This window comes from Rhinatrema bivittatum, chromosome 8 (genome assembly GCF_901001135.1).
Source record: "Rhinatrema bivittatum chromosome 8, aRhiBiv1.1, whole genome shotgun sequence".
Classification (NCBI taxonomy): domain Eukaryota; kingdom Metazoa; phylum Chordata; class Amphibia; order Gymnophiona; family Rhinatrematidae; genus Rhinatrema; species Rhinatrema bivittatum.
The window spans coordinates 73,241,490-73,260,724 of NC_042622.1; the positions used below are offsets into that span (position 1 = coordinate 73,241,490).

At 47.4% G+C, this 19,235-nt stretch overlaps 1 protein-coding gene across 13 annotated transcripts in view; it reads left to right on the top strand.

Moving 5' to 3' along the window:
• The window catches only part of RBM39 (RNA binding motif protein 39), a 267,063-nt gene that overhangs the window by 176,721 nt on the left and 71,107 nt on the right, over positions 1-19,235 (top strand). For 11 of the 13 annotated variants that reach the window (XM_029611511.1, XM_029611510.1, XM_029611513.1 and 8 more), the window contains one exon: positions 14,736-14,813. In XM_029611511.1, coding sequence (XP_029467371.1) covers positions 14,736-14,813 — 78 coding nt within the window. Of the gene's footprint in view, positions 1-14,735; positions 14,814-17,774; positions 17,921-19,235 lie in introns of all 13 variants that reach the window. The other 2 variants (XR_003858117.1, XM_029611508.1) reach the window with 1 other exon arrangement.

A 19,235-nucleotide genomic window follows, 5' to 3' on the forward strand; every position in this document is an offset into this window, starting at 1 on the left:
CTGCCCTGCTGAGGGTTGGGCTCTACCGCCTCCACCCCGAAAAGGGCGGAGCGTTCTGTCTGAAGTATAGCCTGCTGGGTAGATGAACCCCATGACGGACATAGGGGGGAGAGGTCTCTGGGAGCCGTTTGAAGTTGAGTCAGTACCCCTGACGGACTATAGTAAGGACCCATTGGTCTGAGGTGATTTCCTTCCAGCGATGGGTGAAGCCTAGGAGCCTGACCCCTACTGGGGGATCTCGGCAGACTTATGCTCCCTTGCCGCCAGTCAAAACCCCGTAGCTGGGGTTTACGGGGGCACTGGCTGAGGCCTGGGTGCTCACTGCTGAAGAGGGCGGTCCCTAGAGCTAGTGTGCGGCTTGCAAGCTCTGGAGGCCGGAGGTTGATATTTCCTCTGCCTGTGACCGAGCCTGGAAGATTTCCTGGCAGAGGAAGAGTTGTCAGAGGTGCTAGCGGAGAGCTTCTGAAGGGTGTCATCGTGATCCTTCAACTGGGCCATTGCATCCCAGACCTTATCCCCAAAGAGGTTGTCACCTGTACAGGGGAGGGTCAGCTAGCTTTTCCTGCACCTCTGGACAGAGGTCAGAGGCCCTGGGCCAAGCCATCCTACGGGCACTGATGCCCACAATGGCTACATGAGCCGCAGTTTCAAAGACATCATAGGTGGGCCGCACCTCGAGTTTGCCAGCCTCCAAACTTTGCCGGACAATAGCCGAAAGCGCCTGCTGCTGCTGCAGGCTCTCCGCGAGATCCTGGACCACTTCCATAAGTTCCAGTTGCACTAAGTCATGTACAACTGTTAGGCAGCAATATGGGTGATGAGCATAGCGCCCTGGAAGACTTTGCGGCCCAAGGCATCAAGCTCCCTATGCTCGCACCCTGGAGGGGCCGAGACTTGGGTAGAGGAGCGCCTCGCTTTTTTAAAGGCAGACTGTACAATCACTGACTAGTGGGGGAGGTACCACTTCTCAAAGCCCACGGCTTTGGGCACCAAATAGGTGGCATCTGCCTTCCTATATATACACGGGGGAGATGGAAATCGGGTGCTCCCAATCCAAAGGAGGAGGTCCTTGACGATGTCATGGAAGGGGAACCGCCACGATCTCCTTAGGAGCGTCTACAAACTGGAGTACCTCCAGCATTTGTTGCGCATCCTCCTCTGTAAGCAGTTGGAAGGGAATAGCCTCTGCCATGGCCATGACAAAACCCACAAAGGAGAGATCCTCCAAAGGGGACCGACGTAGTTCCTCAGGTGGGGAAGGCTCTGAGAGGGGTTAGTCCAAGTATTCGGAGGAAGGCTCCATGAAATCGTCCCCCCAGGGGTCATAAGGCCCTTCCTCCTCACTAGGGCTAGAGAGACGTGGGTGAGGCCCGTGAGGGGATATCAGCCCTGGGCTCTGACAGCTTCGGAGGTCTTGGCACCGTGAGAATAGACTGTTCCCCCTCGCATCGAGGGGGCCACAGGAGGCTAGAGGATCCCGGTAAAGGCTCGGGGAACTGAGGCCTCGGGAATGTGGCACCGCCCGCATCTTCCTCCTTGGAGGAATTGATGGCTGCTGGAGAACCGAAGGCCCCTTGGGCACCGATTGTGTCAGTAGGGCACATAAGAGGATGTCCAGACGCTCAAGCAGAGATGCTAGTATAGATGGCAGGGGCTCCGGCACCAGTATGGGGACCAGTGGTGCAGGCGACTTGATGCTCTGTAGAGCTCTGAGCACCGCGGTCTGAACCCTGTGGTCCAAGTCCTCTTGAAAGTCTGGGGAGACCAGGACGAGGCGTCACCAACTCTTCCTCGGTCCTCCGAGGTGGCACAGTGCCCGGCACCGATACAGGTGGAGAATGCTTTTAGGACTCCTGGGGACGTCTGAGGATGGGGCCTCCGATGGCCCGGATCACTTCGGTGGTGGTGCAGCTGTCGCCAGCACTGCACTGGAGTCATGCACCAACGGCGACAGTGGCGATGCTTGCGGGATCTCCCACGGTGCATGGCCCAGTCTTTCCCCAGCGCCAAGGAGGGAGAGGATTCTGACATCGGGACACCGGTGAGATCATGGAGGATTGGTCACCATTCCCGCGATCCTTCGAAGAGGTGGAGAGAGGGAGTAGTGAGAGAGCGTGCTTGACGCTCTTTGGGGGGGGGTCATCTGGTCACACAGCTGACACCCACAAACATCGTGCGAGGCCCCCAGGCAAAGGATACAAACCTCATGCGGATCTATGATGGACATGGTCCGCGGACACTGGGAGTACCGAAAGCCAGACGACGCCATAAAAGCTACCCAACGTGCGGTCGATGACCAGCAGTCATCGAGAGGCAAAGTGCCGGGAATTGACCGCAAAGAAGCGAAAAACAGCAATTGTAACCTACCACGCTGAGGAGGCACCCACCGCAAAGGGGGACCAGATGATGGAACCGGGAAAAAACACTGTACTTTACTTTTCAGCAAAAAACAAGAAAAGGTGGAGCTCCACAGACTGCGAGGCAACTGCTTGCAGAAAAGAAGAGACTGAAGGGGGGGACCTTGCGGGGACGCGTAGATAGTGGTATGCTGGGCATACTCAGTGTGCAGGTCAAAGCTTCTAGAAACTTTGACTGAGGTTTTCCGTGCTGGGCTCCATCCAATGATGTCACCCACATGTGAAGACTACCATCCTGCTGACCTAGGAAAACACCTGTTACAGATAAGCAACTGAGCTTGATGTAAATTTGCTTGCGCATTGCTTCAGTTGTATACAGATTTTTTTTTTTATTTAAATTATTTTATATGCCATCGTTAAGTTGAGAGCCGTCACAACGGTTAACAATGAGGCACATAAATTAATGTTGCTAAATGCGTTTATTATACCAACTAGACAGGTGCCTGTAAGTTACGGTACAGAGTTATGGTACAGAGTTTCATAATAACTATAGGGTGATAAGTGCGATAGATATGCTTAGATTTATTAGAACAGTTTTTAACACTATATATAATCTACATGTAATCTGTTACTGCTTAAAAGTACAACAAAGTCATGTTGATTAGTTGTTTCGTTAGTGTACAAACTCATTGCTCTCTACAATTCCCTGGATTCTATTCTCCATTCTCTTTGCGGTATGCTTGTTTAAATAGCCATGTTTTTAGGCTTTTTCTGAATAGTTTGATGTCTTTTTGCAATCTAATTTCTAGGGGCATGGTGTTCCATAATGATGGCCCTGCTAATGATAGGGCTCTCTCTCTTACTTGTGTTAGCCTTGCTGTTTTGACTGAGGGTATAGTTGGTAGTGCTTTGTTTGCAGATCTCAGGTTCCTATTGGGGACGTGCATGTTCATTAAAGTTAATCTGAAACCTGACCAGGTAGAGGGCCCTTCAGGATTGGAGTTGCCCACCACTGTTTTGTGTAAGCTACAACAGTCTCCAATATGACTTTATTTGTTACTTCCCTCTGACTCAGGAGGACCTGTCCATTACAGTTGCATCCTTTTTGCTTTCAGAAATTGTGGACAGTTAGACGAGAATTTTTAGATGTCCTTAATCGGCAGTTCAGATAAACTAGATTGTCGACACCTTCACTTTGGCTCCATCCAAGGTGCCAATTGAACTAATCCATCAGGCCCTAATCCTGGCACCAGTGGCTCGACTCCAGTGCTAAGGTTGTGGCACCATGATTTGGCTTTGAATACAACTGCCTGGAAGGAAACCTTTTGGTATCTGAGGGAAAAGCCTTTCCTTTTTGGCTATCAGATGCTCTGAAGCTGTTAGGGCAATGCCAGTCAGATCACAATTCCCTTGCTCAGCTCTATTCCACACTTTAGAAAGAAAGATCTGTCTCCCCCAAGAGCAGTTTCCAACCTAGTTACAGTACTGCACGGACATGCATGTGTACCATAAGATGGAGACAAAAATAGTGGATGGCTGCAAAGTGCATGAGCCCATATAAGAGGTGATGACAGCATTCTAGTTATGCTGTCTCCATCTGCTGGTAAAGGTGCATAAACCATGCATACAGACTGGTCTGGTAGGACTTGAGGAAAGAAAATAAGCAGGAAAGAACAAAATTTCCTTTTTCACAGTGCTAGGGTCTACACCCACATTAATCCTCTGAGGAGCCTGTTAAGGTCAGGCTGAAGAAGTGCCACTTCAGATTTCTGACCCAGTTTTGATTTAGGAATCCTGGATCAGAAGAGTAATGGGGATCTCTGCTATGCTTCGGAGAGATCTGGAGTCAGATTGAGACGTTCCATAGCTCCCCTTGGATTCTTCTTCTCCTTGCTAAGAACAATCTCCCCCCTGCCCAATGCACTCAATCCAAAGGAATCTGGTCTGTCTTGCCCCTTTTGTTTTAGAAAATGTCTAAAGCCATTCCCTTTACTTTGCAGGAAGAAAGTGAATCCCCAGGCTCAAATGAGCTGGTGGCTGTACCTGTGTATCAGCTTTTTCTGGATTTAGAGAAGTGGATGTGGGAAAATTCCACTCTATATCTCTAGCATCAAAGAGCAGACAGTATCCAAGAGACTTCAGGATTCATGAAGACACAATTACCACACCAATCTATGGTTGTAGAGTCCACCCTGAAAAGGCCAAAAAGTCCTAGAACTTATACTTGGTCATCACTGGAAATAGATCCAAAGATCTTGGACCTTTTTGGTAGAGAGATCATTCAAATTGCTATTCTTAGCTCCTGCATAGCTGCTCACCAGATCTCTATGGTTGAGTATTTGTATTCCGTCCTTCAAGAGGTCCTGAAGTTCTCTGAGCATCTCCCTCCAAAGTTTCAGCAAACTTCATTTGCCAAAGTAAGATGAGGTGAGGAATATGGAAAGCACATGATCCATGCGACTTATGACTCTCTCAACGCAACATAGTCTCTGCCACAGGCGTAAGGGCCTACAGATTCACCTGGCTGTGGGTTTCCAGCCTCCAAGAGGATATACAAGAGGTTTTTAGATATGTCATGCAGCAGGCTCACTGCTACCACCTTCGACCCGCCCTCCACAATTTATTTATTTAAAAGCATTTATCTGTTCCCTTCAAAGTTCAGGGCTGGGCACATAAAAAAAACCTATATAACAGTGAAATGTTATATAATCAATTACATACATACCCTTGACAAAACAGAATCATGCCACAACATGAGTTTCGCTCCATTATAGCATTAGGAATTCTATAAAGAAGAATAGAATATTAACCTGAAAGTGAAAAGACTTCCTTAAATAAGTGATTTTTTGTCGTCTTAAATTCTTTGGGGTCTCTATTTCGCAAAGCAAAGGGTCAGGTGTTCCAAAGAGAAGGCCCAATTGGGTTTCATATTAATTTCCTTGAGCTTGGGCAGTGCAGTAAACTAACGGCTAAATTTTATGGGCGAATGCACTCTTCTTTTAAACACACATATTGGGCACACGAGCAAAAATATGCTTAATTTGTATTGTGCATGCAAGTACATGCATGTCGTTTAAAATATACCTGCTGCGCATATGTGTGGAGCCTTTATGCGTGTACTAACAAGTGGCCATGGAGGGGGGAGAGAGACAATCTGTGGGGAGGACAGTATTACAAGGGTCTACAGACCCTTACGCCCTAGGCAGACCAATGTAACTCTGCCCCCACCCCCCAAACCCACCCTGAGTTGAAAGTGCCCTTCTAACAGTGGGAGATTAGTGTCAGATTGTCTCTCTAGCAGTCTATTTCTAAACCTCCCCCGCTACCACCCCGCAGTGTTCAGGATCCCTCTGGCCCAAAATCTCCAGAATTGCCCCTCATCAGGACCAGTAGTAAAGTTAAGCTGGTAACATGGCACGCATTGCCATGTTCATCCTTGGAAAATTTGGGGTTTACATGCATAACTCTTGTCCCTATACTGGAACGCCCATGCCATGCCCCTTTTCTGCCTTCTTATTGATGCGCACACAAGTATGTATGCATGTACTTCCCAGCTTCTTAAAATTTGCATTGCTTGCGTGCGGTCCACATATGCATGTATGGGACCATTTTTGCACAAGTAACACTTTTAAAATGTATCTGTTAGTGCTCAGAGATTAGGTGGTTGTCAAAATTGTTAAACACACAACCGGGTAGTCATGTTCTATCTGAACAATAGGAAGGAACCAGGTTCTTTCTTCCTGTGTCAGGGTATGGGACTGGGCCATCTCAAGGGATGATCCTAAGAGCCATGTATCTGGCAGGAAGAGAACTTTTTGGGAGATTGACTCTGATAAACCCTCATGAGTGAGTGGTCCTTGGATCATGAAGTTGCAAACAAACTTTTCTTGTGTGATGCTTTCGAGAAATCTCTCTGCAAGCTCTCTGAACAGATGTGGTCTGTCTTTGTTGGGGAACAGGTCTTTGTAAATGTATCATTCATACCTCTAGTTGTGAGAACTTTGTTTAAAACTCTTAAGTGACCCATGAACTATGATTCTCCCTTCTGGCTAAGACTTATCTAGTTTCCATTCCTTTGGAAGTTTTCTATCAGGAGACTGATCAGTCTGGGGAATTCTCCATCCTTGATTTCACAGGACAAGGGATCTGTACTTCACCCCAGCATTTTCCTTTAATGGTTCTGACAGTCTCTCAGATCCTTCTGACTTTTAGGAAGGAATCCACTAGTAGATCTTAAGGATTAAAGTAGAAGTTTTTCCATCTCGTGTGAGAGTTAGGCCTTGGAATACTTCTTATTGCTCAACAACTGCTTGAGTACATGTACATCTTTCAGAATCTGCTCTGAAGATCAGCTGTGTCAGGGTTCATCTTTGTGCACTTGGTTTGTATGTAGAAGAAAACGCCATCTCTGTCGAGCCCTTAGTTGTCAGATTTATGAAGGGCTTGCTTGCTTTGAAACCTCCCATCAAACTTCCTGCTGTGTCTTGGGAGTTCAGTGCAGTACTTACCCAGCTGGTGAAAGCCCCCTTTGTACCCCTCTGATCTCCTGTGACCTTGGGTACTTGATATGAAAGGTCATAGTTTTGGTGGCAGCAGTCATGTGTGCAAGGTCAGTGAGCTTGAGGCTCTAGTACAGGAGAGGGCCAACTCAGTCCTCGAGAGCCACAAACTAGCATGATTTTCAGGATATCCATAATGAATATGCATGAGAGAGATCTGCATACAATGGAAGGCAGTGCATGCAAATCTATCTTGTGGATATTTACTGTGGATATCCTGGAAACCACGCCTATTTCTTGAGGACTGGGGTTGGCCACGCCTGCTTTAACTTATCACCTTGCATGAAAATTTATCAAAATAGAATAGTGCTGTGCTCACATCCGAAATTTATGCCCAACTACCTTAAGTAGTCAAGTCATTCTCCTAGGACAAGCAGGATGGTAGTCCTCACATATGGGAGACATCATCAGATGGAGGCCTGTCATGAACACTTTTGTTAAAGTTTCTAGAACTTTGACTGGCACACTGAGCGTGCCCAGCATGCCACTAACCCTGTAGCCACCAGGGGTCCCCATTCAGTCTCTTTTTTTTTTCCCCGCACAGCAGTTGCCTCGCGGTTTAGGAGCTCTGAGAAATTTCTCTCAACTTTCCTCATGGAACTATTTGAAATTTATCTTCTTAAAAATCTCTCACCGGGGTCCCCCATCGCATTCTGTTCCCTCTGACGCTCAGTAAGTGCTTTTTCCCGGTACTTGTGGTTGGTGCCCAACGGTCACAGACTGCGCACCCTCCAAATTTTTGTCATGGCGACCGGGTTTAGAAAATGCCCCGAGTATTCGAGGACCATGTCCATAACGGACCTGCATGAAATCTGTGTTTTGTGCTTAGGCCCCTCGCACGATGTCAGTCGATGCCCTAGTTGCGCACAAATGACCCCCAAAGGCCTTCGCACTCGCCTGGACAAAATGGAGCAGATGTTTGCTTCAAAACGCAGTGCTCCATCAACGCCAGTTCAAGTGCCACTGACCATGGAGGGTGCATCCACCTTTGAGACTCTTCGCCAGCAGCATCCATGGACAGGGTGACCATCACCGACTCCATCGAGAACATCGGCGTCATCGTCCTCGGTGCTGGGAAAAGACCAGACTGAGCACAGAGGGAAACATCTGCACCGGGGCCGCCTGCGAAGAGGGTCCGGGGAGAAGAGCCCCATCCTCCTCTGGACCCGGGACCCCTAGGCGTTCCCCATAGATACCAGTGCAGGGCACCGAGCCTCCACGGGCCCCCGTGGAAGCTCTGGTGACGCTTAGCCTGCCTCCTACCCCAGTAGCCATGCCACCCATGCCGGCTTCCCGGGAGGAATTGGATCGCATGGTCCAAGCGGCAGTGCTGCAAGCCTTATGAAGCTTCCAGCCGGCACCGAAACGGACTCCCTCAGTGTTTGCACAGCTCCTCGAGCACCTCGATACGCTCATTGGTGCCTTATCGACTCCACTGGCATCGAGTTGACCATTGAGGCCTCCGCAAGTCCCGATTCCAATACCGGATTCCTCGGAGGAAGAAGGATCTATTCCCGGCTACGTCCTTCCTCGGGAACCGTCTATGCCGGAGCCCATGCCAGGGCCATCGGGGCTACCAGTACCCAAGTGCACCTCATCTGCCCCAGACTCTCTGTGCCAGCACCAATTCCATCGATGCCGGCACTGATTCCATCGATGCCTTCCCGCCCTCTCGGCTTTGGCATACTTCCTCCTTCGGGAGTTCCATGGGAGAAAGGGGAACGTCCCTATGATCCATGGGATGATGCATCCTCAAATGATTCCTCGCGAACGTCTGAGGGCTTACTCTCAGAGCCTTCACCACCGGAAGAAAGGCGAAGATCTCCTCCAGAAGACCTCTCCTTTGCCAGTTTTGGTATAGTCTCAGATGTCTGAGACTACGCCATTTTCACTAGTTATGGAGGAAGACGCGTGTCATAAGATGTTGGAGGTCTTATAATTCATAGATGCTCCAAAAGAAATAATGGCAATACAGTGCATGAAGTTCTTTTAGACCTCATGCACCACCTGTGGGGAACATCCAGGTATGGTATCTCTAGTCAATAGAAAGACAGATGCTACCTACCTGGTACAAAAAAGTCAGCTGCCCCACCACTCAGTAGTTGTGGAATCAGCTCAGGAAAAAAGCTAAATGATCGCATCCACATTCCTCAGCTCCTCCTGGTAAGGAACAGAAGGCATTGGATGCGTTGGGACGCGGAATATTCCAGAGGTCCATGTTGATAATCTCGAATTGCAGCATATCAATTATACATGACCCAATATACCAGAAATCTCTGAAACAAGTCCAGGAGTTTGTGGAGATGCTGTCTCAGCAACAACAGGAGACCACCTCCATCCTGCAGAAAGAAATGGAAACAGACAAACATGAAGTCAGAGCTGCTTACAACTCGTTTGAAACAGCATCCAGAGTCTCAGCAGCGGGCATCAGTGCTAGTCGCTGGGTCTGGCTTAAGGCCTCAGACCTATGCCCAGAAATACAGGACAAACTAGCAGATCTACCCTGTACAGGAGACAACCTATTCGGGGATAAGATCCAGGACACAGTGGCCCAATTAAAGACCATCATGAGACCCTGCGCCAGTTGTCAACAGTCTCCCCAGATTTTCCCTCCGTAACCTGCAGGATCACACGTGGGGAACCCAGGAAACAATTTTACAAGCCACGCAGGTATTACCCTCCTGCATCCCATGCAAGTCCGGCTCGGGCACCTCAGAGGGGACATGCACGCCAATCCAGAACATCTAGACCACAGCCAGCTCCACAAACTCGCCCTGCAGCTGGATTTTGACTCTCTTCCAGAGAGCAGCAGCCATATTCCATTGGGGGGCCGACTTTGCCACTTTGCGACAAATTGGCATCCAATTACCACGGACCAGTGGGTATTGTCCATCGTAGCCCACGGTTACCATCTAAATTTTTCAAAGATACCCCCGGACTTTCCACCTAATCCATCCTGGAGATGGGAAGACCACACAGGAAAACTTGAGTCAGAGCTCTCAACCCTTCTGACGGCCAGAGCCGTGGAACCGGTTCCACCAAATCAGCAAGGAAAGGGGTTCTTCTCCAGATACTTCCTAATTCCAAAAAAACCCAGCGACCTCCGGACTATTCTGGATTTCCGTGCCTTGAACACATTTCTTTGCAAGGAATGGTTCAGAATGCTATCCCTGGGCATCATGCTTCCTCTACTTCAACAAGGGGATTGGCTCTGCTCTCTGGACGCATATGCCCATATTGAGATCTTCCCTCCTCATCGCAAATATCTACAATTTGTGGTGGGTCACAATTGCTACAATACAAGGTGCTGCCATTCGGCCTCACCTCGGCACCTCGAGTCTTTAAGAAGTGCCTGGCAGTCATGGCTGCACAGTTATACAGCAGAGGTGTATTTGTTTTTCCATACCTGGACGACTGGCTCATAAAAAAACAGCCCAAACAAGGAGCCCTCAACTCTCTCGGTCTAACCATAAGGCTTCTGAACTCATTGGGATTTCTAATCAGTTACTTCAAATCCCAGCTGACACCATCTCATCTTCTCTCCTTTATAGGAGCAGACCTAGACACTACACTATCCAGAGCATTCTTACCCAACGACCATGCGATTATGCTGTCCAACCTTGCCAGCTTTATCCACCGTTGGAAAAGAGCCTCCGCTGGCCAGCTACTCAAGTTGCTCGGCCATATGGCATCAACAGTCCATGTCACCCCTATGGCACGCCTTGCCATGAGAGTGACCCCCACTGGACTCTAAAATCTCAGTGGCGACAGGCTACTCAACCACTGTCGTCCCTGATGCACATAACCAGCCAGCTTCGACTGTCCCTTGCCTGGTGGACACACAAAGCCAACTTACAAGTGGGTCTTCCTTTCCAGGAACCGGCTCCTCAGGTGACCTTAACTATGGACGCCTCCAACCTAGGTTGGGAGCTCATGTCAAAGACCTTCAAACTCAAGGAACTTGGACAACAGCCAAAGCGACCCATCAAATCAACTTTCTGGAGCTTCGGGCAATATGGTACGGCCTATATGCATTCCAGGACTGCTTCTCCAACAAAGTTGTCTTGATTCAAACAGACAACCAATTTGCTATGTGGTACCTGAACAAATGGGGATGGGCTCTTACCTGCTCTGCTAGGAGGCAGCTCAGATCTGGGCCTGGGCCCTGTTGCATTCCATACTTCCACGAGCCACTTATCTAGCGGGCACACAGATTGCACTGGCCGACCGTCTCAGCCGACGTTTCCAGCCCCCCCCCCCCCCAGTCCTTGGATCCCTCTGTTGTGAGCAGAATCTTCCACCGGTGGGGTCAGCTGACCATTGACCTCTTTGTGTTCAAACAGAACCGCAAAGTGGAATGCTTCTGCTCCCTACACAGGAACCGACAAGCACCAGCCATGGATGCCTTCGCCTGTCCCTGGAACACAGACCTGCTTTATGCGTATCCTCCAATTCCGCTAATAAGCAAGACTCTCGTGAAGCTACAACAGGACCGGGGTTTAATAATACTCATAGCCCCATATTGGCCGCGCCAAATTTGGTTTCCCATGCTTCTCAACCGTTCTGATCAGGATCCCATTCACCTGGGCACATCGCCCAACCTCATAACACAGAATCACGGCAAGTTTCGCCATCCAAACCTCCAGACCCTGTCTGACGGCCTGGATGTTGAAAGGTTGATACTACAACCACTCAGCCTTTCAAGTGACATTTCTCAAGTCCTCGTAGCTTCACGGAAGCCTTCCACGCAGAAATCCTACTGCTCTAAATGGAAGAGATTTACCTTGTGGTGCACACAAAAGAGCTTGGATCCATTTTCTTGCCCCACATCGAGTCTGTTAGACTATCTCTGGCACCTCTCGAAATCTGGCCTCCAGACGTCATCTATCTGAGTACATCTTAGTGCCATCTCTGCTTACCATCAAGGAGTAGGGGATGCTCTGATAACGGCTCAACCCCTGGTGAATTGCTTCATGAGAGGCTTATTACAACTTAAGCTTCTTCTACGGCCCCCAGTCATGGCATGGGACCTCAGTGTTGTCCTTGCATGGCTCATTCACACTCCTTTTGAGCCCTTGCACTACTGCAAACTCAGATACCTTACCTGGAAAGTACTTTTCCTAGTAGCCATCATGTCTGCTCACAGGGTAAGTGAATTATAGGCCATTGTGACCTACTCACCCTACACAAGGTTCCTCCATGACCGGGTGGTTCTTCGCCCTCCCCCTAAATTCCTTCCTAAGGTGTCACTGATTTCCATCTAAATCAGTCCATAGTCTTTGCCCACTTTCTTTCCAAGGCCTCACGCTCACCTGGGTGAGCGAGCTCTGCACATCTTGGACTGTAAGCGTGCTCTTGCATTTTATTTAGACCGCACTACAGCCCGCAGGAAATCCACCCAACTCTTTGTATCTTTTGACAAATACAAACTTGGGGATGCGGTGAGCAAGCAACTCTCTCCAACTGGTTGGCAGACTGCATTGAATTCTGCCACCAACAAGCAGGCCTTCCACTTCAGGGACGAGTGAAGGTGCACTTAGTCAGAGCATGGCAACATCAGTAGCACACTACCGTTCAGTACCGATTGCCGACATCTGCAGGGCTGTGACATGGAGCTCTCTCCACACCTTCGCAGCTCACTACTGTCTCAACGAGGCTGGACGACAGGATTCTGTCTTTGGCCAGTCTGTCCTAAGGACTTTATTCCCAGTGTAGGAACCCAGCTCGTCCTACCTCAACCCGCTGTGAATTTCAGGCTGCCTCTTCCTTGCCACCAGCACCCCAGTTGTTGTGTGCTGTTTGGCCTCATTCATATGACTTAGCCTGTAGCTTGCTATTCACCCATATGTGAGGACTACCATCCTGCTTGTCCTGGGAGAAAACAGAGTTGCTTACCTGTAACGTGTTCTCCCAGGACAGCAGGATGTTAGTCCTCACGAAACCCGCCCGCCACCCCGTGGAGTTGGGTTCGCTTACGTTTTATTTTATTTTTCGCTCGTACTTTTGCTACATACGAGACTGAAGGGGGACCCCTGGTGGCTACAGGGTTAGTGGCATGCTGGGCATGCTCAGTGTGCCAGTCAAAGTTCTAGAAACTTTGACAAAAGTGTTCCGTGACAGGGCTCCATCTGATGATGTCACCCATATGTGAGGACTAACATCCTGCTGTCCTGGGAGAACACCTTTTACTGGTAAGCAACTCTTTCTTCTTCCAGCATTCTTTCCCAGGCCACATACTAACAAAGATGAGCAAGCCTTGTAGTTTAGACTGCAAGAAAGCTCTGGCTTTCTATCTGGAACATACCAAAGCTATTGGAAGTTTCACCCAATTTTGTTTCCTTTGACCTGAACAGACCTGGCATGTCTGTAGTCAAATGTACCATTTCCAGTTGGGTAGCAGACTGTATCTCCCTTTGCAATGTCCATGCTGGTCTTTCTGCTATTAATCAAGTTGACTTAGGGAATGGCCTCTGCTACTACTGGCATCAGTAGCATGGGATTTTCTTAGTGTTTGGGTACTTGCCAGGTTCTTGTAACCTGGTTTGGCCCCTGTTGGAAACAGGATGCTGGGCTTGATGGACCCTTGGTCTGACCCAGTATGGCAATTTCTTATGTTCTTATTTTCTTACATTAGATGAATATGTCGAGGCTTTTATTGATGAAGCCATGACTGCATCAGTTGCCCATCTAAGATTGGTTTTGATTAAGGAGATATGAAGGTCCATGACATGAACCTCTTTTCATGCATTTACATCCTGCTACTGTGTGCTTATGATTTCAACATGGTGGTAGATTTGGTCTGATGGTTCTCCAGAGTCTCTGAAGATTGGAATCCAACTCCATCCTCATTGGCCATTTTTCATGATTTTAGGCTTCCTTCAAAAAAAAGAATTTCTAGCCTTTGGCAGATGTGTGAGCTTCAGTAGTTCATAGTTGTTATAATTTTTGTTGCAAAGCAGCCCTTAGCTAAGGTTTCCTACTGTGTGGCTGATTATATCTTGCCACCAGAGAAAACTAAGTTGCTTACCTGTAACAACTGTTCTCCATAGACAGCAAGATAAATCAGCCACACAACCCCATCTTCTTCCCCTGAAAGTTGACTTCTCAGCTTTTGACTGAAGAGACTCCACAGGATAGCGGCAAAGCAGGAACTGTTGCACATGCTGAGTAAAGCCACCTAGGCTTTTCTTCAAGCTTATAAGAAAGTGTTATATAGCAGCACTATGATATGACATCACCTACTTTGGCTATTTTATACTGTTGTCTATGAAGAACACTTGGTACAGGTAAGCAATTTAGGTAGAAATACTTTTTATAGACCATTTTCTAGGTTTGGATTAGAGTTCAGATGCTTCCTCATCTGGTTGCTGTTTTGGGGGTTTTTTTTTTACTAGAGGATTTTATTCTTTGTCTGACTTGATTTGTCTTTGGGTATATAGAAGCAGTGCTCTCCTTTTACTGTTTGTTTTTAGGTAGATATTTACTAAGACATTGCTTAGATAAAACATTCAGACCCAAATAACTGTTTTAATGGAGAATATGTTTATCTTTGTAGTCTTATGACTCCTAATTTTTATATGGTTTTAAGTTATGCTTTTTTAACTTAACCTATATTATCAATCCATAGTCCATAAAGGTTGGATGTAGACAGCGTATTAATGGAAATCCGAGCAAAAAGCCATCACAGTGGTGCAATTTGTTGTTAGTTTAACATGTAGCTTTGTGATACTTGTTCTTCGAGCCTTATTGGCTCCCAAACTTTTTTCCTCTTGTAGATGTCATTAGTACTAGAAAGTTAACATTACTCATCATATTGTAGGCACAGGTTTGCAGATCCCGCCAGCAGCTCAACAAGCTTTGCAGATGAGTGGATCATTGGCATTTGGCGCTGTGGCAGGTAAGAAATTACAGGTCTCTCACAAATAACTTATTAGGAAGATATGACATGCTGCCCCAGTGGTTCTGCAGTTCCACACCACCATGCAGAGGACGAGAGTTCAATTCTTCACACAAAATTCTGCTCCCTTTGTCAAGCAGGACATCATTCACCTACCCTTTGGGGAAAGGAAGTTGCAGCCATTGTAACACTTAATGGCCAGATTCACAGACCAAAATTACACGCTCTGAAGTAAACTGTAGAATGACTTCTGGCTGAGAAGTCATTATAGTGGTTAGACTAAGCAACCCTCTCAGGCAGAAGTAAATTTCTCATGCTTTCCCAACAAAGCTTGTTACAGCAGAATTTTTGGTTTACAATCATTGTAGAGTATATCAGTAATTGAATTTCAAGCAAATGTGGCTACAGTAGACGTAGTACATGCAATAGAACAAGTGCAGAGTACAAATGAGCTTCGTGTTATGGTGATTCAGGTCAGGAAATGTAAAGTTCCAGCTCTGGGCCTAAGGTTGCTACAGATAGCCAAGTTTAGGTGTGGAAGTGTGGAGGTCTGGTGCAAGCATGATGTCTCTAGAGGTAGGGACTTCCAAAGTTTAAGGACCATTCCTGAGAAGATTTTCTTCCTAATGTTGGTGTGGGAGGGTGTGTATAGAGTGAAGTTGAAGTAGGTTGGTGCCAAGCCCTTGAGCACCTTATAAGCAAGGACCAGGATTTTGAATAAGATGTGGTAGGATGTTGGGAGCCAGTGTAAGGATTTTAGGAGTGATCTGTTCAAATTTACTAACATTTAAGATAAACTCACTCGGCTGAGTTCTGTAAGAGCTGCAGATGGTGATTTAGTTTTTTTGGCAGCCCAACGTAGAGAAAGTGCAGTAGTCCAGGCAGGAGATTATAAAATAGAGGGGAAAAAAAAAAGCTACAGTAGCTATGAGTAAAGAATCATGGCCATATCAGCCAAGTTCTGATTTAAGCTAGAAGTATAAAGACTCCTACCCTACAAAAGGAAGGTAGATAGGTAGGTAAGTGAACCTTTCCTGTCAGAGAAACTGATGTGTGTGGCTTCTGTTGTCCCTTAGAACAAAAAATGTTTTACCACTGCCAGAAGTAACTTAGTCATTCTTGAATTCCTTTGCTAAGCATTACTGCTTGGACGTTAGGACTGGGAATGACTCTTCCTTCGGGGCAGGATTTTTGAGAGCAGCCTGACCTCCCACCAGAAGGATGGTAGTTGGTAAGGATAAGGAAGGAGAAATTTAATTTTTCCTTGAATCCCACCATACAGTCCAGAACCCTCCCAGGTTGGACTAGGCTGGCAAAAATGCAGAAATTACAGCAGTTTTTGTTGGGACAACAGAAGGGAGCAGGACCTGTTAGATCCTTCCCTTCTTCAAGTATTTACTTCCCAAAGGGGAGAGGATAAAAGGGAAGGCCTTGGAGTAGCTCCTTTTTCTAAAATGTTAGTTTGAAGTTATTACTTGTTTGCAAATCTAATGATCAGTTGATTAGCTTTGACAAAGATATATTGATAATGTTTACTGCTATGCAAGCTCATGTACTATGAGCGATGTCACGGAAAACTTGTAGTTCTGTGTGTATCTGCTGGCAGGGAGGCATAACCCACTTGTCCGGACTGCTTTGGTAGGATTCATGGAAACAAAATTTATTAGAGATAAGATTAAATTTCTCCTTATCCACCCTCCTGGGGTGAATTAAAACCCTTAGAAAGCTGACTGAGATTTTTGTTTCCTTTACTACCGCTACTTATTTCTAAAGCACTACTAGACATTTGTGCCACTGTGCAGATATATATATGAGATTGTCTTTGCTCTATGGAGATTATAATCTAGTCAAGACAAACATATATGATATAAAATCTTTTGATCCCAATAAACTTGGGCTTGTTGCAGTGAAATGTGCACTATTTGGATAGCAGATTGCATTTCTTTCTGTTATGAACAGGCAGGGTTAACTCTGGAAGGGTATATCAAGATTCATGGTGTTAAGAGCCATGGCTGTGTTGGTGGCTCAGCAGATGTCAGGCTCCATAGAAGAGATGTGCAATACTGTAACTTGGAGTTCAGGCCACATTTATTTCCCTGACACAGTAGTAACATCGTAAATGACAGCAGGCAAAGACCCAAATGATTCATTCAGTCTGACCAGTCTGAAACATTTAGAGTTGTAACTACTGCTCCATGCAGGCTAGCCATATGCCTACTATTTTGGTTTGTAACTGCTGCTCTGCAGGTTACTTCCATGGAGAAATATTGCACCTAAAGTTAACACAGGTCATTTCTATCTTCTAGCTACTAGGGCTCCTCAATATTTATCTCATGCCCTTTTGACTTTCATTACCATCCTTGTCTTCACCACCTCTTCTAGGAGTGCATTCCATGTATCCTCTACCCTTTCTGTTCCCTGTACGTACCCAGATCAATCCAGACTCCTGGGTTTTGCCTCCCTGCCAGCAGATGGAGACAGAGAAAGTTTTACTAATGCTGTACATAACCTACTGTGCCACTTGCAGTCCCTCAGTATTTCTCTGTCTCTAGCAGATGGTAGATAATGCAAAACCTGCAGTTAATTTTTTTTTTTTTTTTTTTTTTTTACTAGAGAGCGAGAGCCCTTCCTCCCAAGGGGTTGTCAGGTTCTGGTAGGACCATCCCTCTTGGTTTGAGGCAGATGAACTTGGGGGTTGGTGACCCTTTAGTATGCTCAGTCCTTAGATCAGTGGGGTATAAATCTGGTGGTCCAGATCCCTTCCCTTCACGAGATGGCTTGAGGCTCTGTGAAGCAGTTTGGCAGCCTGTTCCCACTTGCAGCTCTGTGTTCCAGCCTAACCCAGGGAAGTATTCTTACCTTGTTTTGCTGGTAAAGTTTAAAAAAAAAAAAGTTTTCTGCTTTCCTGCTTGGGGTGGCTGAGGTATTATTTTTTTTATAACGCTTTGTTTTTCTTCTCAGTGGCAGTACGTGCAAGATGGGTGGCAATTAGGGTAAGGATCCCATGGCCACATGTAACATGGTGCGAGGCTCGGTCTGCTGCACTTGCGGGTCGGCTCGGTCGCAGCTCAGTTGGGCCGGATTGTGTGCTGGCTGTTTGTCAGGCGGTGAGTAGTCTTTGGAGGGACCTGCCGCCATGGCAAAAGGGAAAAAAAAAACCCAAAAACTGGCTCCCGTTCAGGGGGATCAATCAGACTGCAGCGGCAGGCAGAACAGCTTAAGGAAGTAGCAGGGGGAGCAGTCAGACCGCAGCGGCAAGTCAGTGCACTTGGCTCATGGCGCCGAAGAACCAATGCAGGAGCGGTGCAGCTCATGTTGTCGTGCGCGCAACTCGGGTGCAGTTGGTGCGTGGCCTCTGGGTCTCCGTACAGCGGTCAGTTCTGGTGGGGCTGCCTCGGGGATGATGACGCGAACTTAGAGAAGCGCCAGGGCATCCGCGGGCTGGTTTCCTGCGAGCACAAAAATGGCAGCCATTTTGAAAGAGGCAATAAGAGCTTCGAGGGAGATGAGGGATCCACTCCGAACCTTTCCCTGGCCACCAGGAGTCCTGCAGGAGTGCGCTTTTGGGCTTCTCATGTCAGGAAGGTAAGAAGGGGGAAGCGTCCAGATCCCCACAGCAGGACACAGTTGCCCATGTCCTGTAATTAAAAAAAAAACTGAAAGGGTCCAGGGAGTGGTGGGGGGGGGGTTGGAGGTGGTTCTAGATTTGATTTCATGTCTGCATAGTCCTTTGGATGAGGAGCGGGCTGTGGGGTAATATGGGACAGATCCACTGCAGGCTGTTGCTTGATGTTCCTTAGGCTTATGGCATAAGGGGCAAAGCGCAGTAGCAGATTTTCTCTAGGTTTCAGTCCCAGTGAACAGTCCCATGCGAGCCGAAGGACAGTGTATGGCAGGCATTCAGCATGTTCGGAGATTTCGGATTATACAGGGTTCGCACCCTGGGATTCCCGGATCCTGGTGTGACAGGTCCAGCCAGGGACATGGAGAGGTCCTGCTGGCAGAAGGGGATGGATTTCCCATGTTCTTCAGGAGTTGGGGCATCAGTGTTCACAGGAGGACTGTGACCTACGAGAGCTGATAGTCTTAGAGCGGTTTCGTTCTGGGATGGCTGGCATGATCCAGCAACAGCTTTTATTTTTCATATGGGGATGGAACCACACCCCTATGAGGAAAGGTTAAAGAGGTTAGGGCTGTTCAGCTTGGAGAAGACACAGCTGAGGGGAGATTTGATAGAGATCTTTAAAATCATGAGAGGTGTAGAATGGGTAGATGTGAATCTGTTATTTATTCTTTCGGATAATAAAAGGACTAGGGGGCACTTCATGAAGTTAGCAAGTAGCATGTTTAAAACTAACCGGAGAAAATTCTTTTTCACTCAACGTACAATTAAGCTCTGGAATTGGTTGCCAGAGGATGTGG